At 34.5% G+C, this 22,590-nt stretch overlaps 4 protein-coding genes across 4 annotated transcripts; 3 read left to right on the top strand and 1 right to left on the bottom strand.

Annotated features, from left to right (window-relative positions):
- The first annotated feature begins 1,378 nt into the window (after positions 1-1,378).
- LOC120129017 (14 kDa proline-rich protein DC2.15-like) lies at positions 1,379-1,959 on the top strand. Its single transcript, XM_039146621.1, has one exon. It carries the CDS (start codon positions 1,520-1,522, stop codon positions 1,904-1,906), a length of 387 nt encoding a protein of 128 aa, XP_039002552.1. The 5' UTR covers positions 1,379-1,519; the 3' UTR covers positions 1,907-1,959.
- An 8,230-nt stretch (positions 1,960-10,189) lies between these two features.
- Positions 10,190-12,348, top strand: LOC120129015 (pentatricopeptide repeat-containing protein At4g16835, mitochondrial-like). Its single transcript, XM_039146619.1, has one exon. It carries the CDS (start codon positions 10,221-10,223, stop codon positions 12,249-12,251), a length of 2,031 nt encoding a protein of 676 aa, XP_039002550.1. The 5' UTR covers positions 10,190-10,220; the 3' UTR covers positions 12,252-12,348.
- Positions 12,349-12,618: 270 nt separating this feature from the next.
- Positions 12,619-14,750, bottom strand: LOC120129016 (GTP-binding protein YPTM2-like). Its single transcript, XM_039146620.1, has 8 exons — positions 14,616-14,750; positions 14,006-14,078; positions 13,838-13,885; positions 13,699-13,746; positions 13,372-13,443; positions 13,119-13,274; positions 12,917-13,020; positions 12,619-12,823 (listed from the first exon to the last, which is right to left on the bottom strand). Exons 1-8 carry the CDS (start codon positions 14,627-14,629, stop codon positions 12,727-12,729), a joined length of 612 nt encoding a protein of 203 aa, XP_039002551.1. The 5' UTR covers positions 14,630-14,750; the 3' UTR covers positions 12,619-12,726.
- A 5,082-nt stretch (positions 14,751-19,832) lies between these two features.
- Positions 19,833-21,111, top strand: LOC120129028. The gene is made up of 2 exons (XM_039146627.1): positions 19,833-20,322; positions 20,417-21,111. Exons 1-2 carry the CDS (start codon positions 19,855-19,857, stop codon positions 21,035-21,037), a joined length of 1,089 nt encoding a protein of 362 aa, XP_039002558.1. The 5' UTR covers positions 19,833-19,854; the 3' UTR covers positions 21,038-21,111.
- The last annotated feature ends 1,479 nt before the right edge of the window (positions 21,112-22,590 follow it).

Genomic DNA, 22,590 nt, shown 5'->3' with positions numbered 1-22,590 from the left:
ATTCATTGGTTTAGTTATATTTTAGGACTCTTCTAATTTTAAAATGAAATTTTGAGTTCCTTAAATTTTATTGTTTATTCAATTTTAAAGATCCTATTTATTTTAAAGCTAAATAACTTATTCCTTATAATTCAATCCTAGCTCTGTCTTGATTATGATCTTATCATAAGTCATTTCGGAGCATATACATGAGCTAAATATTGTCTGTCAAGTTTACCAGAAGATGTCAAAGCTGATAATTTCCAAAGTTTTTCATCCCGTACATAAATGTGGGGGGACAACAGTGTCGCCATGAGAAGTTGTTTTTCGTCTGATTTCATTCCTCATCACGCAGTCGTGGCAAAAAATAAATGAACCACTTTTGGATCCACGCACCTAAACTTGGATTATACAATTTAATTCTGACTTCATTGCGTTTCAGCAGTTTCTGCAGCCCAAAGAAAAATGTGGTTTCAGTTAAGGTGCAAAAAGAAGAGTATAAAAATCATCAGGTCATGACAATTGAATATGCATAATTCAGTTGAGGCCACAGTCCCAAATGTGATCCGTGGTGGACCAATGGTAGGTTCTGGGCTCACCCTCACAGCCTTTTTAAGCCAGAAAAATCCCATTGATTACGTGTCATCAAACCGATGGAAGACACTGGGTCTTATCTGCATTCCAGAATATGTAGGATCAAAAAAAGCTTTGCTAGCTGCCAAAGATGAAGATGAAGGCTGGACAAGCTAGCCTTGGACACAGAAAATATTCATTTTGTATCTCCACACGTTCAAAGCTCACTAAAAATCTTCTGCCCTAGCAACAGCTCAAATCGCAAAAATCAATTTTAGTAAGGCTAAAATACACCAATAATTCTTTGACCATAAGATATTGTTTGAGTCTACAATTATTACAAGTTGCAAAATGGTCCTCTAATTTTAGGGTATTATTTTATTGAGTCTTCTGATTATTAAAAGTTATAATAAAATCATCTAATTATTAATATGTTCTAAACTTATCATTTTTTTGAGCTTAACGTTAACTTGCTAATTAAAATATGATGTTATCATATTTTAATGATGTTTATTCGCACCGTCGTTATTTACTCACTGGCTCGACGACGTAATGTATACGGAAAGTCAATCCACAAAATACAACTCAAACGGTTTTGAGAACATATTTTATCTAGTTCAAGTCCAACTCATATGACCATCATTTTTTAACGAAAACGAATGAGTTTTAAACATATGAATAGTTGGGTGAGAATTTTAAAACTTGTAATAGCCGGGGACTCAACAGAACATAGGCGGATCATTTTGTAACATATAATAATCGGAGGACTTAATAAAGTAGTACCTTATAGTTAGGGGACCATTTGTGTACTTTACTCTTTTACTAATTTTGTTTCCGTTAGAAACAACCTAGTTTCCCTCTTAAACACTATAAAACCCCCTCCATTCACACCAAATTCTCCATCCTTGAAATTACACTACTCTTTAACTTATACTTGAGACAAGAAGCTACTAGGGTTTTGAGAGAGATGGCTCCGAAAACATCAGCATTGCTTGCCCTCTTTTTCGCTCTCAACATTCTCGTCTTCTCTCTAGTCAGTGCTTGTGGTACTTGCCCTTCCCCCAACCCAAAACCAAAGCCCACTCCGTCTGCAAAAGGCAAATGCCCCATAAATACCCTTAAACTAGGTGCATGTGCTAACGCGCTTGGTTTGGTCAATGTGACCGTGGGTTCACCCCCAGTGCAGCCATGCTGCGTGCTCATCAAAAACCTTGCAGACCTTGAAGCTGCCGCTTGCCTCTGCACAGCAATCAAAGGCAAAGTCTTGGGCATCAACCTTAATGTCCCGGTCACCCTCACCCTGCTTCTCAACGTCTGCTCAAAGAAGGTTCCACCTGGCTTCATATGTCCCTAATCAGTGTTGTATCTTCATTCTCCCCTCTGTGTTTTTCGTGGTTTCGAAGTTATTGTTAATTCCCTCTTCGCGTTGCCAACTTCTTGTTTCCTTTATCGCAGTGTTGGTTTCCTTGTGGATTGATATTGTATAATTGTGTACTACTTGTATTTATTCGAGTGTCGGTTTATGTATCTTTCAGAGTTATAGTTAATTTCCAGTTCGTATTGTGAACTTCTTATTTACTTTATTGTAGTACTGGTCTCCTTATCTTTACTGGCAAAGACAACCATCTATAGTTGTTCATGTATTTAGTCTCTCTTAAATCAACAACTTGAAGCTATGTCGTATCATTCTACTTATCGGTAAATAAAATAGGATAAATTATCGGAATGGTAATTTACCTTTTATATTTGGATTCTTTTGCTCATCAAATCCAAAAAATTTATGTTTTGATCACTTACTTTATCGTTTTATTAAGTTTTGATCTGAGACGTTGAATGTCATAAATTTGATGACGGGACACGTTAATAGAAGGGTTTAATTTTTTATTTTAACCCTTGAACTTTAGATAAAATAATTGTAAGAAATGTGTACTACAAAATAGACAAATTAGCACCAATAAATACAAGATTACAAAATAAATAAGTAGAAGATGTTATTGCTTCGTGGTAGTCCATTTCCTTATAAGCGAGCTCGCCCTGACCGCTATAACCGCAAAAACAGATGATCATCCTTCGAGGTTAACATAATACTTTCTAATTCGTACACCTGAAAGAGAAAGTTGGAACTCAGTTGATTGCCCTTTTCTCTAGTGATGAAAGAATAACCTAAAACTGAAATTTTTGCCGAAAACAAAGAACTCAAAAAGAAACTGGTACTAAGAGAAAATGATGAGAGGAGAAGAGCTAAGCAAAAGATTGTTGGATTAGTGAAAAAGAATTAGCAACAACAACCTTTTTATAGGTATGAGGTAAAGGAAAATCTCTTCTCATTTAGCTATAACGACACTTTTAAAAATTAAATTTTAAAATAATATTTTAATTATTTCAATCTAATCACAATTACATATTTAAAATTTAAAATAAAATAATTTAAATTATATATATATATATATATCCTTTTGTACAAATAAAAGAATATATATTAGAAACAAATTTAAAACATATTAATTCGAACGGCCCTTGTATGAGATATATGCATTTGCATTACTCCTAATTTTTCATTAATGCAAATAAGCAATGTTGTTCGAAAAATAAATTCCTTAAAAATGAGAAAAGAGTAATGTGAAATTATTCGCTTAAGTATTAGCGAGTGCATCTGGAATTGATACATAATAAAACGAGCAATTCGTTTATTTAACAAGTGATCGAATTCAAAATTTGTTAAAATAGGAGTCAACTCGTTGCATACAACTAATTTTTTCGGCAACTAAATTTCGCAATAGATCAATAATATGGCAAGTATACATTGGAATGCCGACAAGTGCTCTAGAAAGACAACCCAAAATATTTCATAGAATTTAGCTAATTCTTTACACTTACGTAAGTAATTTCATCAAGTCTAATGAAGAAGAAGAAGTGAGACGAGTTTTTTTTTTAATTGTTAACTCATACTTCTATTGATGAATTAATGGAAACTAACGTCCGAGATACTTAAACCAAACGAATCGATAACGTATGGGACCAAACACACTTAATTTTTAAACCGGTGACTAAAGTCGATCAGAACGAAAACAAATAGGAGTATTTGTATAGTTTACCCTTATTTTTTTAAAATTAAGTGGCTTATTTAATTTTAATAAAAAAATTAAAATTATTTTAGATTTAAAATATTCAAATATTCTAAAAAATTAAATATAAAATACTAAACAACTATATTACTAAAAAAGATTAAAATGTATGAATATTAAAAATATTTAAAAAAATAATTTAAAAAATTAAAAATATATACCAACAATCAGTTGATTTAGTAAGAAGAAACGTTAAATATTTAAATAAGGTCAGGATTTGAACCTTAACGTTTGCGAATGGAATTATCTTGTGGGATTATCTTCATAACCTCCCCTCCTCCATAAAATAGCCTTGGCTGTTTTGGGGGATTTGGGCTATCATGTTTCCCTTTTCACCTGCTACAAAGACGATTGTTATGTTGATTTCGATAGATGCCTTTGTAATAATTACTGGTATGAAGCATTTTCGGATTCTCTTGTCTGACATTGACTTTGTATAACATCTGATCATCATTTCATTCTTTTGTGTTTATCTGAAGAAGATAACTCTTACGGCCTACCTTTGTGGGGTTCAACATTATCTCGATCAATACCGTTTGGTAAAACTTGAAGTCAAACTTCATACTGACTTAGAATTGTTGCTTGATCATGAGGAATTACTATGGAAGCAAAATTCTATCTCTCATTGGATTCGTTTCAGTGATCAAAACATAAAATCCTTCCACTCTGGGGTTGTTACCAAGCGAAGAAAAGAAAGAATTAGCATGCTCAAAATTGTTTTGGATACTTGGTGTGATGATGATTCTCGTTTAAGAGTTGCTCGGTCCACTTCCGATGCACACGATCATAATGACCACTGGACGAAACCCCTCCCGATTTTGTAAAATTAAATGTTGATGGAGCCTGCCATGGGGGCATTGATCCGGGACACTGATGGTTTTGTACTGGCTGGGAGGGAGAGAAGAATAGATTGTCCTGGGATGGCCAGCTGTGTTGAAGCACGTGCTCTTTGTCATGGGTTGCGTTTGGTTTCAAGAGTTGGGGTATTCTCTGGTGCTGGTCGAAAACAATGAAGCTGTGATGGTTACACAGCTTCTTTTGATCCAAGACATAATAAGACTACGACCTTCCTTATCCCCAAAGGTTCTAATCTAGAGAGCCTTTGCGAATTTCCGTCCAATAAACTTATGTAATGTTCTTTACAAGCTTATAACAAAGATCATAATCTGTTGTCTCCTAAGTATTATTTCACAGCTAGTGGGTGACCATCAAATTAGCTTTATTGTTTGTCCTCTTCAACGATGCAAGTCTAATGGAATGAAGGCCTTTGTGATAAGTTCAGACCGGAAAGGGGCGATAGGGGTTTTTGCTCTCTCTGTATCTCTTTATTCTCACTATGAAACACCTCAGCCATTACATCACTCGTACTGTTAATTTAGAGTCTTGAATCCCCTTTTGTCTCTGTCAAAATGGTACTCCCATCTCACACCTCTTTTTTACCGATGATTTAATTCTTGATGCAAAGGCCGAGTTATCTCAATGATGCCATTGATCATATTCTTGAAGTCTTTCAAAGTATATCAGACCATAAAGTTAACAAAAAGAAAATTGTGATTTACTTTTCCGCTAATATTTCTTTGGAGGTTGCTGATTCTATTAGTTCTACCTTGGGCTTTCAAATGGTTTCTGAAATGGTGACTTACCCCGATTCGACACAACGGAACAAGTTCTCGGCTTTACCAAACTATCATCGAAAAAATCTGGAGAAGACTAAACAATTGGTCTGCTAACTCCCTAAGCTTTGCGGATAGACTTGCAATTACAAAATCTGTTCTTTCTGTTATTCCTATTCATTTCATGGATGCGTGCTTCCTTCCAGTTTGGGTTTGCAGAGAAATTGAGTGCATAATCCGCAACTTCATTTAGGGTGTTAATGATTCCAACAATTCTCTTCCTCTAGTCAACTGGGACTCCCTTTGTCAACCGATGACAAATGGAGGCTTAGGCGTTAAGAGACAACCTAACACAACATGGCTCTCATTATGAAGTTTTTTTATGCTGTGATAAACTCTCCTAGTCGTATATGGGTCCGATTACTGCGTGAAAAGTATAATGTCACAGAAGTGGTGTCAGATTCTCTCCATCAATCCCATTGTTCACCCCTCTGGAGATCACTTGTGAATGTTTGGCCCCTCTTCAAATCACAACTTGCTTGGTCAAGTGGAGTTGGAACTAGTATTAGCTTCTAGTTCGACAATTGGTCCCTGACCTTGGGCCCCTACATATGTTGAAGAAATCCTTGCTCACTCCCTTTGATTCTTCTCCTATTATTGCTTTCTCCCACCCGAATGGTTCGTGGAATTGGAATGCAATACACCAAGCACTCTACCACGAGGTCATCCCTTTCTTCCATAGCATCAGGCCTCCTGCCGCCTCTGTTGGGTATGATAAATACTATGGGAACCATGATGTCCATAAATGCTTCACTGTCAAGAGCGCTTACCTTCAACTGTCATAGGATAACTCTCAATAGCTAGACTTTAAGTGGAAAGCAATTTGGAAGCTTGATGTCCCTGAAGGAGTGCGATACTTGTTGTGGTTAGTTATGTGAGATAGGATTCTGATGAATTTCAATGGCAGCAAATGGCGCATTTCATATGACCCGACTTGTATATCCTGTGGAGAAATGGAGGAAACTACGATACACATCCTCTGGGACTGCCAGGCGATGAAACAACTATGGTACTATGAACTCCTCCATGGTTTTAATGCCCATTGGTTTTTCAACCTACATGTTGAGGAATGGATCTCTATGAATCTTAAAATTCGAGCTATCCACCCGTCCTTTAATATCCCATGGAATTCTTTGTTTTCATATTTGGTGTGGCATGCATGGAAACGAAGTAACAACAAGATCTTTCAAGAGGAATGCTCCAATGCGAGTTAAATACTCCATCAAAGTCTTGCCTTAGCCAAACATTTTACTCAGAGATCAATAGGCCCTTGTACTTCCAATAAAGAAGGTATTCAAGGCATTCAATATGTCCCTTTGGGACATGCCTAATTTGTACCTTTAGGCTCTTTTATATTCCAAAAAAAACTTATTGAAGTCTTGCTTGGAAAGAACCAGTGCAACATCATAGTATTTGCTCTGTTTTCTTCATGTATTTAGATACGATGATAGATACGAGGGGATACCAATGACAGAGTATCGAAAGTTATAGCTATCGAAATAGAAAGAGGCGGTTTTGAATGATAGAGGAGAGCTAAAATTAATGGACTATATATGAATATAATACAAATATATTATATATCTGCTCTACAAAGTGCTACCATGTACTTTTTCAACGGAAATACAAATATAGAGAGCATTTAAAAGACCATTAGGAACTTTTGATATTGTTAGTCAACTTCTTTTGTATAATATGTAGTTAGTTTAACTCAATTGTGGCTTAATGTGACTTGGAACGTTGATAAGCTGTATGATGTTTTAAAGTATGGCATGGATTGTAAATGCATGTTAGTGTTAAGGTGCAGTTTATGCATTTAATGAATGATACTAAGTATGCTTAAGTTGATAAGATCATAAATGGTAAGAATGAAGTGGTTAAATGTTGCATGACTTGACTGTGTTTCAGCAGTTAAAAAGACGAGTATAAAAATGATCAGGTCATGACTATTGAATATATATAATTGTAAATGGAATTCTTTTTTCAGAGTCCAAATATAATCTGTGGTGAACCAATGGTAGGTTCTGGGCTCACCCGTGACAGTCTTTTCAATCCGATGGAAGACACTGTGTCTTAACTGCATTCCAGAATATGCAGGAGCAAGAAATAATTTGATATATGGTACCATTTTATTGATTTTGTTTACGTTAAAAACAACCAAGTTTCCCTCTATAAAACCCCCTCCCTTCACACCACATTCTCTATCCTTGAATTATACTACTCTTTAACTTATATATTTTAGGCAGAGAGATGGCTTCGAAGAGATCAGCGTCACTTGCCCTCTTTTTCACACTCAACATTCTTTCTCTCTAGTGAGTGCTAATTGCCCAACTCCGTCTGCAAAAGGCAAATGCCCCGTAAATACCCTTAAACTGGGTGCACGTGCTATCGCGCTTGGTTTGGTCAATGTGACCGTGGGGTTCACCCCCAGTGCAGCCATGCTGCGTGCTCATCAAAAACCTTGCTGACCTTGAAGCTGCCGCTTGCCTCTGCACAACAATCAAAGTCAATGTTTTGGGCCTCAACCTTAATGTCCCAGTCACCCTCACCCTGCTTCTCAACGTCTGCTCAAAGAAGGTTCCGTCTGGCTTCATATGTCCCTGATCATCTTCATCCTCCCCTCTGGTTTTCGTGGTTTCCAAGTTATTATTAATTCCCTGTTCGCATTGGCAGCTTCTTGTTTCCTTTATCGCAGAGTTGGTTTCCTTGTGGATTGATATTGTATAAATTGTGTACCACTTGTATTTGTTCCAACTTTCCAAGTTATAATTAATTTCCGCTTCTCATTGGTAACTTCTTGTTTCCTTTATTGAAGTAAATTTAGTATAATTATTTTATTTTTAAGATATTAAATTAGTATAAATTTAAGTTAATAAAAATTTGAGGATTGAAATTGTTTTATTAGCCTGGTGCAAATAGGTGAAAATATTTGTTCAAAAATTCTCATCCTTTATATGATAAACGCTTATACTCATGCATACATGGTACTTGAATCTTAAGGTAACTTGGTTTAGAATTAGATCATTTTTTATTATGTTTATTTTATGTTCAATGATTTAAATTTAATTTAACCTATAGATTATTTTAAATTCAAATTATTTATAAATTTTACACATTTTTTTCACAATTAAAGTTGATAAAATCAAACTTTTTAATTTTAAAATAAAATTAATTCCAAAATTCGTTATGCACGAATTTGTTTATAATATTTTTCTATTGATCTATTGTGTTTATAAGTGATAATATGTATTCTAAAGATTTTCATAAATAATATACAATCTCTAATAATAGGAACCTCTAAGAACAACGATCATTACTTAAATTTCGTTCCGTGCTATTTTAATTAAAAATATGTATTTTATTAAAATATTATAGCCCAAATGCCTCCAAGAGAGCAAGAAAAATATGAGTAAAAGCGAGAAATGGTGTTGCGATGTGAGCAAAGTTCTTCGCTGGACAAAAGGACCAATGGGTCACTGGAGTTGAAGTAAAGTTTATTACGCTATTGAAGGATTGAAGATTAATACATTGTTCAACAAATTATTCATGTAATGTTCATTTATATTTATTTATTAAGATAAATAAGTGATTATAAACAAAAATTTTAACTTTATTTAATAAACGAATGTACACGAATATTGGTGTGTACGGTTTATTTATGTTCACGAATAAACTCGTTTATTGACTCATTTATAAGATCATTTATAAACTAGTTTATAGTTTTATTTACACATTTCTCATTTTCCTTTTATTTTTCTACATTTTAAATATTAGTGAAGATAGAGATTGAATTGAAGATAAAATGAACTTTGGAGTTCATAATGTAAAGCCTAAAAAAAATTAAAGACTAATGATGTAATTTCAACATTTTTCTTCAGGTTGCAAATAAAAGGATAAAAAAGGGATAGTTCTACTATACGACAACATAATATAAGGATAAGGAAATACGCTACCGAAAATGTTAATATATTTTTAACATTTCTGGTATAGCACTATTTAAAATGTTATTTTTTTCTAATGAAAATGTTAATTTCGCTACCTAAAATGAATATTTTCGATATTAACATTTTCTGTAGAAAAAATAACATTTTAGGTATTGCTCTACCGAAAGTGTTAAAAAAATATTAACATTTTCAGTAACGCCTTTTCTTAGCATTATATTAGGTTGTCTTTCCTTAGACATCCCCTACAAAGAGAGTATTGCTTGTCAAACATTAAATGAATATTAAACGAACATATTCATGAATGTTAAACGAACATAATCGTGAACATTAAATGAACATGTTTGCAAAACTTATACTAGAGATATAGCCAAAAGTTTAACTTTAACATAGGTCATATTTTTAAGGACTTTAAAGTTTATACATAATTTTTTTTTACCTATTTATTTTAAAAATATAAATGATAACATCAAAATTACACATTAGTTTTATCATTTTTATGAAATAATGAGTAGAAAATTAGAAACAAAATTAAAGTAAATAATTAAAAATGTATGATTTTAAAAAAGTGTCAAAGTCATAATTATTAAATAGTCATAATAAAACATGACACTTCTGGATGAATAAATTAATATTTAATATTGGATTGAGATCTGATTTTGTCTAATGAATTTAAGGTGGGATGAAAAAAACAGTCCGACCAGGGGATCCAATTCAGCTGCAAATGTTTCCATTTTCAGAAAATCAAAACAGATATTAGCAGTCATTGCGATTTCAATGGTGGCAAATTATTTAAGCAGTGAATCGATGCTAAAGGTGAACAATCCGCTTCAAAGTTGAAATGGTAGGGGAGACATTAGACGACGCTTACTGTTTCAACACTCAATGCCCATCGATTTAATACAGCATTACAATCATTGTGGGCAACTCAAATGTACCATCATTATCTGAGAATCAGAAGAAACTTTCCCTTGCCTTTCCTCAAAATTTTCCCACCAACCAAACACCGCCACTCCCCTTTCGCCACTTCCACAATCCGAACCCCAAATGCCAATCCCAACATTGAAGCCGTTCCCTCTGATTTCCCTTCTCCTTCACCGAAAAGACCCCACTTGGTTCCCACCCATAACTTAACAAGCAAACACCCAGCTTTCCATCAAAATAATCTCAATGACATCATTTCTTCTAATAAGATTATCAGTGGCTATATTCGATCGGGTGATTTGAATTCCGCTCTCCGAGTTTTCACAAACATGACTGTTAAAACGACTGTTACTTGGAACGCAATTTTAGCTGGGTATTCGAGAAAACCCGGGAAAATGACACAAGCGCAGAAACTGTTTGATCAAATTCCTCAAAAGGACATTATCTCGTATAATATCATGCTGGCTTGTTATGTACAAAATTCTGGGATGGAAACGGCCTGGTCTTTCTTTAATTCCATGCCCGTTAAGGACACCGCTTCTTGGAATACAATGATATCTGGTTTCGCTCAAAATGGTGCAATGGGGAAAGCAAGGGAATTGTTTTTGGCAATGCCAGAGAAGAATAGTGTTACTTGGAGTGCAATGGTTTCTGGGTTTGTTGAATGTGGGGCATTGGAATTGGCTGAGGAGTTTTTTGAGTTTGCCGCAGAGAAGAGTGTGGTGACATGGACTGCAATGATAAGTGGGTATATGAAGTTTAGGAAGATATATAAAGCTGAGAGTTTGTTTCGAGAGATGCCGGTTAAAAACTTGGTGACTTGGAATGCTATGATCGCCGGTTACGTGGAGAACTGTCGGGCTGAGGATGGTTTAAAGCTTTTTAGAACCATGTTAAGAAATGGTATCCGGCCGAATCATTCGAGTTTGAGCAGTATTCTATTGGGTTGTAGTGAATTGTCCGCTCTACAATTTGGGAAACAAGTTCATCAGCTTGTTTGTAAGTCTTTGTTACGTGATGATACAACAGCGTCTACTTCATTGATCAGCATGTACTGTAAATGTGGGGTGTTGGATGATGCTTGGAAACTGTTTCTCGAGACGAATCGGAAGGATGTTGTTTGTTGGAATGCAATGATTTCTGGATATGCTCAACATGGTGCAGGTGAGAGAGCTCTTCATTTGTTCGATGTGATGAGGAGCGAAGGAAAAAGGCCTGATTGGATCACTTTCGTAGCTGTTCTTTCAGCCTGTAACCATGCAGGGATGGTAGATATCGGGATTCGATACTTTGATTCCATGGTGAAGGATTATGGGGTTGAACCTAGACCAGATCACTATTCGTGTATGGTGGACCTGCTCGGTCGAGCTGGGAAACTCATTGAAGCTGTAGATTTGATAAAGAAAATGTCTTTCAAACCGCATTCCGCCATATTTGGAACCCTTTTGGGTGCTTGTAGGATCCACAAGAACTTGGAGATAGCCGAGTTTGCCGCTCAGAACTTGCTCAATCTTGATCCTAAAAGTGCAGCTGGGTATGTGCAGCTGGCTAATGTTTATGCTGCAATGAACAAATGGGACCATGTTGCTCGGATTCGCCGATCAATGAAAGACAATGGGGTAATAAAAACACCAGGTTATAGTTGGATTGAGACAAAGAGTACAGTTCATGAGTTCAGGTCTGGGGATAGAGTGCACCCCGAAGTAGCATCCATACATCTGAAATTGAATGAGTTGGAGAAGAAGATGAAGTTGGCTGGTTATGTTCCGAATCTTGATTTCGCATTGCATGACGTGGGAGAAGAGCAAAAAGAACAGCTTCTATTACGGCATAGTGAGAAGCTGGCGATTGCCTTCGGCCTTATCAAAACTCCATATGGAACCCCGATCAGGGTGTTTAAGAACTTGAGAGTCTGCGGCGATTGCCACCGTGCCATCAAGTACATTTCAGCAATAGAAAGAAGAGAGATTATTGTTAGGGATACCGTCAGGTTTCACCATTTTAAGGATGGATGCTGTTCTTGTGGAGATTACTGGTAGGTTTAAGGATTCCCCTCGAAAGCTATTTTTCAGCATTTTCCTTTCATTGCAACTGTTGTACACATTCATGTGAAGAATTCAAATTTCACCATTTATATCATTTCCATATTCCTGGTTGGTTTATTTTACCGAAAGCATTATCCGGAAAATATATTTTGTAAAATGAATTATAAACAGAACCTAAAATTGTCAGCATAAATGACCTGAGCCAAACGGTACAATTTTATGAACTTCCATGACCTTGTTATAAACATAAATTTAAAACCTGATATTACTATTTTGTACGAGCGTATTCTTTATAACCGAATTCAATTAAAAGAAAGGAAATTTAACAGAGTAATAACCGATGACGAGAATAGGACATATATTGAACCATCTGAAATTCATATCAAAAGAATTTAGAAGACACTAGTTTTACATGCAACAAAATAAACACAAAAGAGCATTATGAGCCCTACTTAAAAACTATTTTTCTTTAAGACGAGCAGCAACCAGACTTCTGCTCGATTTGCTGTCCTCGAATATTCACTGTTGCAGGTCTCGCGCTGTTCATAGCTGGTTGGCTTGCCATCCTGCCAACAACCGTAAGGAAATAAGGACCGATAAACTCGAAAAATGAGTGCCTCTCAATTAAAGACATAAATTCATCTACCATATATACGTACCTATTCTTGATTGAGGCAGCCATGGCCATGAAAGCTTCTTCAACATTCGTGGCACTCTTAGCACTTGTTTCCATGAAAGGAATCCCGATTTCATCTGCAAAGGCCTGTACAAAGAAAATAGCTCATGAATGAGGAATTCCAGAAGTTCTCTGATACCTGCACCTCTGTATAAATTTGCAAAAAATGCGTCCATTCAATTTACCTTGGCTGTTTCATAGGCCACGGCTCTGTTTGCTGTTAGATCACACTTGTTCCCAACTAAAAGCTTGTTTACATTATCACTGGCATAGCGGTCAATTTCATTTAGCCACTGCTTGACATTGTTGAAACTCTCTTGGTCTGTCACATCGTAAACAACCTGCCAAGAGGTTAGCAGCATGAGTTCAATCCTGATACATGCATAAAGAAAAATAAGGGAGAAACTACATGGAAAACATGCAAAATATGGCACTTACTATGATACCATGAGCACCACGATAATAGCTACTAGTTATTGTCCTAAAACGTTCTTGTCCAGCAGTGTCCCACTGATTATACAGAGACAAACATGGAAAGGCAATCAACAATGATCAGAACAGAAGATGCAGTCATAAAGATTTTAACTGTAATAAAGTCAATTGAACACAAAATAAAAAGGAATTTGCAAAATTGAAACTGAAGGGAATTGTGAGAATGAAGAAACACACAGTTAAAGCAGGCAAAGAACAGGTGCAATTGGATTATGGATTCCAAAAATATCTTGATTAACAAACGAAATGATAGCCAACCAATTACAAACTTACTATTTGGAGTTTGATGGTTTTCCCATCCTGTTCCACGGTGCGAATTTTCTGCAGATGGGAATTTAAATTGTAATTAAGCTACCATTCGAAAACTAAAATGAACAAACTACTGCTATGAAAGTACTGAAGCAAAACTTACAAAGTCAACACCAATGGTACTGATATAACTCTCCAGATATGAATCATCCTTGTTTGCAAAAAATTAAAGAAAATGAGTTCAAACGCATACACCTAATTAATAGAAACATCTGAAATCATGAAGCTATGTTCAGAAGGCATGAAACTCAAAGATTAACCAAGAACTTACAGCAAACCTCAAAAGTAAACACGATTTCCCAACACCAGAATCTCCAATAAGCAAAAGCTTAAACAGATAATCACTGCCATAAACAAAAAAAATTCAGAATAAACATTGACAATAGTGAAAATATCAATCTATAAGCAAACATCAGATGAAAGCTCCTAATCAATGAAGATTCACTTTTCTCCCTAGCAGTATAAACACTTTTATTTGACTCAGAACGATTCATCAAAATTCATTTGATTACTTCTATCTTAAGTCCTAAATTTCTTTGATATATCTTGAATTCCTCCCTAAACTGTTAACTAACTTAAGAACTCACTTCTATAAGTCGCGACTTGCAGCCACAATTATTATTTATTATCAAACTTATCATGAGAAAATCAATAAACACACCTAAAACTTCAAATAATCGGATCTGGTAAATAAGGCTATGAAAGAAGGAAACACAAATATCTAGGAGAAATAAACAACGCAAATTCGAAAGAACAACAATGATAAAACAGATCTATGGAAAATAAACTAAACACGAGTGATTAACATAAACTAAAATAAAAGAAATTAATAGGTAAACATTTTTTTTTTCAAAAATTTAAAGAGAATAAAAAAAACTTACTATTCGGGATTCATGACGGCGATGAGTTATAATAAGCCGAGTCACGGGATGTCGAAGCAGATGATAGAGGGAACCGGGAATTGTACCTTACGGCTAGAGTTACCGGTGATTTGAGATGGCCGCCGGAGAAAGCGAAAAAGGGAGAGATCTTTCGTTGCCGTGAAATGGAGGAAGCTAAAAAGGGTATGTACGCGTTGTTGTGATGTGATTTCTGATGCTATAAATAAAGAGCCAGACTTGTTGGAATTTTATTTAATTACTTTTACTCAAATTTAAAATTCGGGAAAACAAATGGAAGCCACCAATACACTTTCGTCCTGTTAATTACAAATGAAGGCATTTTCTTGAAAATAATATTATTCTCAATAATATTTTAACTTTATTTATATACTAGCTTTCTTTCAAATTATTTAAATTGATAAATCATGTTTTATAATTTAAATTTTATTTAAAAATTTTTGAGTTGAATTGAATATTCAAAATTTTGTTTAAATTTAAGTATAAATATTATGGTACTATTTGATTTTAATTTAAACGATTTTATATAATCATATACAATAAATATATATTTCTTCATATTTTTTAAACATGATATACATATGTCACACATAATTAAGATACTTAACTCAAACTTAAAACTACTCTGAATTATTAAAATTTTAAATTATTCGAGATAATTGAATTTTGTTTTATAACTTAACTCGAATTTAATATTTTTTTAATAAAATCAAATTTATAAAATTATGAATTTTAATTTACATTATTTTAAATCAAAATTTTGAATTGATTTTACTCCAACTATTGCTAATAAATAACTCCAATGAAAAATATTTTATCAAAATTATGCATTTACCCAGAGTAAAAGTGATGACAGATTTATCAGAATATCGGAGTCATGTTTAAATTTTGTTTAATAATTATATTTCAAATATTATGTATATTTATATAATTTACATTACAGTGGTGAATTTGAAATCGAAAATAACTTTGACGATTCAGATGGAGCAGTCACGCGCCTGCCAGCCTGAAACCGCGGTGGCTGGCTGTATACGACTACGACCAAACTTGCAAACGCAAGATCAACTGAATGGGACAAACATGTGATTCTCGATTATCAAATTTTACTTTGACCTTTCCCATTGACGACGCTCAAGTTCAGGCGCGTGTATTAGCTTCCTTAGGAATTAAGTCAAACATTTTTCATTTTTTTGGTTTTAAGTTGGAGTTATGTCAAACATGACAGCTTAGAATGTTCTTTGGAAAAGGATAAGTTGAATTTATAATGGAAGGGTTCATGCAGCATGCCCCTTTACGAGGTCATTAAATAATGGAAATTTATAATCGATTTTGTACACTAAAATACATCGTTAATGTAATACATTGATACTTATAACTAAATAAATATAAAAATATACAACATATTCAACATTAATTTTTTTATTGTTTAGTCTGAATTTTAATAAAAAAACAATTAAATTATTTAGTTTTCAAATAAATGACGCACACAAAGAGCAAGGAGTGTATTATCTCATACTGTGTAACAAAAGAAGTCTTCTCTCTTATCCCCGTCACTCTTTTCCTTTATTTTTGGATGATTCTATTGTTCCTCTAGCCTCTCAAACATTATTTTTATAAAATTAAATAAAAATACATTTTTAATTAAATTGATACTCAATTTTTTTTTTTGAATTTGATGGCACGAATCAAATAATCTCGGTGGTAAAAGATGTATTATTATTTTTTCTTGAGGTTTTAAGTTTGTGCACCAAAAATATTAAAACTGTGAGCCTTTAATATCAAAGATGGACGCCCCACGATCAACGTTGGATCCAAACACAGCTCTTGAGGATATCACGTTGCCTATTTCCTAGGTTTTTCTTCTTGCATACTCATGGACTTCTAATCTTAATAACGCTGTGCTTTAAATGTAATGCAATAAAAGTTACAGCAAACATTTTTCTGGTTGCCAAGTTCTTTTTGCAGAAACGGAAAACTTTGGCATGAATTGAAGAATTCATGTCCCTAGAATGAACATAAATCCTCTACCCCTTTCTGTGCTCCTATTTGTGCCCTATCAGTAATAATTTTACACGTGTATTCTTATTTTTTATGACAACACTGCGTAATCTTCTAAATATTAGTTTCTTCTTTTACTTCATCTTTCCCAACCCACATCTCCTGCTATGCTTGTAAACACTGTACATAGTTTCTTTAACTTTGCACTTAACATTCTTTAATTTCAAAAGTAAATTAATCTCCACCACACTGTTACCTTTTGTCTCTATCACTATCGATATCAGCAATGCACCTCTCTAAATCTTGCATTCTCTTCAATACTACCGTCTTCACTTCATCGTCTCCCTTCCTTCTCTAGCGCCACACGATCAGTTCACTGAATTGTTCGAATTTGTTGATACTTCCCTCAACCTCATCCTTGTTAACTTTATTAGACGACGCCGACCCTATCCAAAACGAATTTTAGAAGCTGATTCCATGGAAATCCCATTAAAAAACTTAGCTAGCTCTTTAGTCAACATCTTGCGACTTTTCAAAAATGTAGTGATCTTCGACTCGTCTTTTCTTCTTAGAGTCACCCTCGTCATGAGTTGCTCTTCTTTGAGTTAGAAAAACGATGTTTGGAAGATCCCGTAAACATCGACAAAACGTAGGAATTTTTCGAGGAGTTTCTCGACCCATTCTTGGGTCTGTGGGAGCTGAAGGATATCATGGAGGGAATCTTGAGGGTCCTTTAGGCGGCTCAAATCATCACAAAGCCAAGTCGAGGTACGGTTATCAGGTTTGGACAACCACATTTTGAGCTGAGTGATTTCATCTTTGAGTTGGGAAATCAAAGGGTGTGATCTGCATGGAAGAGAGATAGATCTCAAGTGTTGAGAGATGGACGGTTTAGATAGACGTTTATAAGATTTGTTTGGGAAAGAGAGCGAGTTAGTGAGTGCCTTAAAAAGCCAACCAACTAAAGAAATCATGTGCAGTGTTTTCAAGCATAACATGAGATGTAGGTTAGGGAAGATGAAGTAAAAGAAGAAACTATCTTTTATGCAGTGTGGTCCTAAAAATAAGAATACACGTGTAACATTATTACTGGTGGGGCACAAATAAGAGCACATAAAGGGGCAGAGAATTTCTATTCCCCTAGAACATAGTTTTTCATAATTTAGATAAGGATAAAATAGTTTCGTAGTGAACATCCAAAGTCTAAAATCTAGACTTCGAAGTGTGGTTTATAGGTAGTCGATGAACCCTCAATATAATATTCGAGGTTCGATCATATCATGCAAGTCAGATTCGATCATAACGTGCGAGTCAGATATAAAAGTTACATATCCTATTTGTTTTAGGTTGCACTCTGCAAGTTGTGTGATTTTAACTTTGTTAATGATTCGGATTGTTTTGATATACGAAAGTGCCATTTTTCAACCTTGAAAGGCTGGGTTAGTTATTCATTATTTTTATCTCTTGGCCATTACAGCACTGTAAAAGTGACAGACACATAAAATCACACAGAAACAACAATCAAAGAACCGAAAATTTTGTACGTTGAATTAATTGGCCGGAGGATGTGCATTACTCCTACGAGCAAAACTAATCAGCCGAGACAGCACGTGCCTTGTTCATTTTGCTAAAAAATGTAGCTGTCGATTAACCGGTCCCTAAACCCAGTGCATATGGTGAAGAATTGAAGCACATATCCTGAAATAGAGATAGATTAGTAGAAAACATTCAAATTCCTTGTGATGGAAGTTACGTCCGCTTTGCATTTTCTTAGCAAAACTTCACATTTATGACCTGCACATGCAACTGCCGTAGTAACCATTAATCACATGGTTTGACTTGCATCTTTTTTCTCAAGCCAGAACTGTGTGTGTGCTTGATGAGTTGAGGCCCATGATATTAAATTTCTCAACCAACTTGCCCATATATTTATATTCTTCGTCTTACTTTTTCTCGAATCATAAAGTATCCAGATTCTTGCTATCTCCTTATCCCATAAAACCATCAAGTTTAGTCTGTTGTACTGTGCATCCATGCCTACTACTAATCGTCAATGGTCGGAAGACCTCTATAAAGAGACCTCTCATTTTCTTAAGCCTAGATTTAGGGTTAATTTTCTCTAAAGAAAAAAAGTTTAAAATGTCATAGATCTAAAAGATACTGCCTGGTGGCCTAAAGGCTCTGCTGGTATGTCTGTCGTGGAGATGTCACTGGAAACTTCTAAAGTTGATCGGACGTGGGTGGTCTGGGGCACTATAGTGGCGTACGCCGCTGTCCCCTGCCACAAACCATTGTCTTTGTTTATTTTTATTTTTTATAATATAACAAAAGTCTAATATCTCAACCCCAAACTACAATAGCCCAAACGATCCATTTGATGAGTTAAAGGCTTAAAGACATAAATTCAAATTAAAGTCAAAAATCAATTTTATAATTCCTGTATACACACACATATTTCGATAAACCTTAAATCTAATCTTAATCTTATCTTTAAAAAAAAGAGAGAAATATAAGATTTTACGAGAAAGAAGTAAAGTATTCCTAATAAATTTAGGATCCGTGACCTAAAGGAATATGAGAGAATAAAGAAAAATTAACGAGAAAAGTACTCCTAATTAATTGAAAGTAATACAATTCAAATGGTTATAAGATCAAATTTTATCATATCTCAATTAATATGTTAACGTTTAGCTCAGACAATTGCTACTTTTTTAACAAAAAATAACGAGTTTGAAATATATGAATAATGAATATATATTTTTATAACTTTTAATAATCGAAAAACTCAATAAAACGTCGGTACTTAGTTTCCTTCTAGTCAAGCAATATAACACGTGGGCAGTAGGATGGAAGAGAGAAGGCTTTAATGAGTGCGTAATCCTAGCTGTATATTAATTGGAGACAGGTAGCGGTTTAGCGAACAACTAGAACTGGAACTAGTTGGTGCGGACAATTAGACGTTAGTGGATGCTTTGTTTGAAGAATTAAAGTAAAGGAGATTTGGAGGTTGGGTATTTTTTTTTTACCCAGAAATCAGTAAATGAAACCACCAACCCTTCATTAATTCATTTGCCGCCCTTTTTATTGTCCAGTGATTCCTTCGCCCCCGCCTCTATTTTCTACTTTTAAACGTTTCTTTGATTACACGCCTTCTTTAGCTGTACATGCGTCTCTATATATTCCCATTGGGATTCAGCAACCCCTTCAGACCGAACCCCCAAAGATGGCCAACCAAACCCCTGCCCCTGTCCCCAAACTGTCCATCGAGGCAATTCAGACAGTAACTCCGGTGAGGATAACCGAACAACGACAGACACGACAAGTGTTGGCGGGCGATGGTCTTGTCGGTCCCGGGATTTTCCAAAGCTGCTTCAACATGGTCCAGTATTACACCCAGGAAAGAGAAGAAGATTCTGGTTGGCATCTTGCCGGGTGGATAAAAGAAACACTTGGGATAGCTTTAATGGAGCAACCAATGATTTGTGGACGTCTTCGAAAAGGGGAGAAAAACAAACAACAATTGGAGATCGTTTCCAATGATAGCGGCATTAGACTCATCGAGGCAAGGATTCAAATCAAACTGTCTGAGTTTCTCGAATCCAAACAAAGGGAAGATGTGGAAGCTCAGCTCGTCTTCTGGAAAGATATCGATGAACACAATCCGCAGTTCTCCCCACTGTTTTATGTTCAGGTATCAGAAAAAAAAACCCAGAATATATAGTATAGGGACCATATATAGACAATTTGACCCTGATTGTTCTTTTCTTTGCTGATCTTATTAAAAGGTTACTAATTTCGAGTGTTGTGGATATTCGATTGGGATTAGCTGCAGCATTCTTCTGACAGATCTTTTGTTAAAGAAAGGGTTCCTCAAGACATGGGCTGATATTCACAACAATGTTATCAGCAACAACAATAACCAAAAGTCCCCCTTGTTCTACCTTCCTGGTCTGAAAAGCACCAACGGTTCATCTCCGGACTTAATCACCTCAACTTCAAGCAAAAACTCAGCCAAAACCATGATCTTCACGATCAATACCGGCACCGGGACACCGGGGAGCGAATGGTGCAGAAAAATGGCGTTAGCTTGTCTCGAGGAAGCCGAGAACAACCTAGCAAGTGTTGTGGGTGGTGAGTTTTGTTTGATATTGAATGAATCGTTAGAGGTCATCAAAGTGGAGAGCTGCTCAAAACAAGGGGTGTTGATGGGACACGACAAGGAGATGAATCATGCGGGATGGGATGATTTGGGAGCTAATGCACTTTGTTTCGGAGACGGTAATAAGCCTGCGCCTGTTTCGTGTTGGCTTACATCCATGTTGGGTGCGTTTGTCATCCTTATTCCTACCACATCCACAACCAATGTCATTGTCACAATTCCTAATGACAACACTGGGAAAATATGATTTTCATTTCGCCCCCCTTTTTTGCTTCAATCGCCAATGCTAATAATATTTTTAGGTACCTAAATTATTAATTTTCTTCCATTTTGGTACTTAAATTTTATTTTTCCCAAAAAACATATTTAACATTTAGTTTAGGTTTCAGTTTAGTACTCACCGTTAAAAAAATTAACATAATTGTTGATGTGATCTTTTTTTATTTTTTTCACTAATGATGTGACATTATCTTATTGTGACACGTCAACATCACCGTTAAAATTTTAATAGTAAAATACAATAATGAAACATAAATTAAATGTTAGATATGATTTTTAAAAAAAATAAAATTTAAATATCAAAATAAAACAAAAATAATAATTTAGATATTAAACGTGCAACTCGTACGCTCTATATCTATTTAGTGTTTCATTGCCATGTTTTACATATCCTTCATCTTCCTAAACCATATGCTTCCGTAATTTCCTTCTTTCAAGTTACCCACAAATTTTATCTATTTAATTCCGTATTAACGATTCGTTGGTCCAAATAAAGTAGGGGACGTTGTGCCTTATTGAATATTGATCGGCCAATAAAAACATGTGCCTTAATTATATGTAACAAATAGTTTGTGGGGGTTGAATTGATTAAGTTGTTGATACTCATAAATGTGGGCGACGTTTGGCACTAAAATACAGTATCATTGGTCCTAAAACAAGAAATAAAGTCTCATTTTGGTCATTGTACTATAAAATATTGTAATTTTGTTTAAATTATTCAAATTAAATTTCTTTTAATTGAATTATTATATCATTAATCACATGATAATATCATATGTTGTTATGTTTTTTTTATAAAATTCTGCCGATGGTTATTCTTAACTTAAATAATTTACAAATTTTAATACTAAACAAATTAAATTACTTAAATTAATTATTATGTTTAATAAAAAATCATAATTTAAATGTAATTTTATTAAAGTGGGTTAAAAATAATTTATCATTGGACATTATTTACATCAAAACTCATACCAAAATATTTGTGTTTTTCTTTTCAATCTTCTCTCTAATTTTATTTTACATGAAACTCAAAATCGATGAAAACGCATCTAAAACTTCAATTTTTCAATAATTCAATTTTCAAGTCCTACGAGATTAGTTTTAAGATATATTTCTCGTCTTCCTAGACGAATACTTTTCATTGTTTGATTTTTTTAATGATATTTAAAACTAATCAAATCAAACAAAATTTCAATATCATCTAAACGATTGATTTATTGTATTTAATTTTGTGAGTTTTCAATAGGTTTTAGGAAAATCTAAACCAATAGAATGATAGAGGTCAATTGAGGTAAGTTCAATAGTCATAACCCATATATAAGTTAAAATCTACATACATATCGTAAAATATTTAGTTTTATATATTCTTAAGATCGTTAGATGAGTGAAAGTAGACTTACAGAAATTATCCTTTTACATTTATTTTTCATAGAATATCTTCATATTTTTTACTGTTAATCTTATTCGTCTATTTTCACTCATCTAATTATACAAAAAATATATAAAACTAAAAAAAATTAC

Source organism: Hibiscus syriacus, unplaced genomic scaffold (assembly GCF_006381635.1).
Source record: "Hibiscus syriacus cultivar Baekdansim isolate YM2019G1 unplaced genomic scaffold, ASM638163v2 tig00110482_pilon, whole genome shotgun sequence".
NCBI classification, from domain to species: Eukaryota; Viridiplantae; Streptophyta; class Magnoliopsida; order Malvales; family Malvaceae; genus Hibiscus; species Hibiscus syriacus.
Note: the sequence above shows the minus strand (reverse complement) of the source record. Positions and strands in the feature narration are given on the sequence as shown.

Bases quoted from the DNA above. Each gene is read 5' to 3' on its own strand.
- LOC120129017 (XM_039146621.1), top strand. From the start codon at position 1,520: ATGGCTCCGAAAACATCAGCATTGCTTGCCCTCTTTTTCGCTCTCAAC.
- LOC120129015 (XM_039146619.1), top strand. From the start codon at position 10,221: ATGTACCATCATTATCTGAGAATCAGAAGAAACTTTCCCTTGCCTTTC.
- LOC120129016 (XM_039146620.1), bottom strand. The intron at 13,747-13,837 runs GTAAGTTTTGCT...TCCCATCTGCAG, and splicing joins GTACCATTGGTGTTGACTTT to AAAATTCGCACCGTGGAACA. The intron at 13,275-13,371 runs GTAAGTGCCATA...ACCTCTTGGCAG, and splicing joins GTGGTGCTCATGGTATCATA to GTTGTTTACGATGTGACAGA.
- LOC120129028 (XM_039146627.1), top strand. From the start codon at position 19,855: ATGGCCAACCAAACCCCTGCCCCTGTCCCCAAACTGTCCATCGAGGCA. The intron at 20,323-20,416 runs GTATCAGAAAAA...TCTTATTAAAAG, and splicing joins CCCCACTGTTTTATGTTCAG to GTTACTAATTTCGAGTGTTG.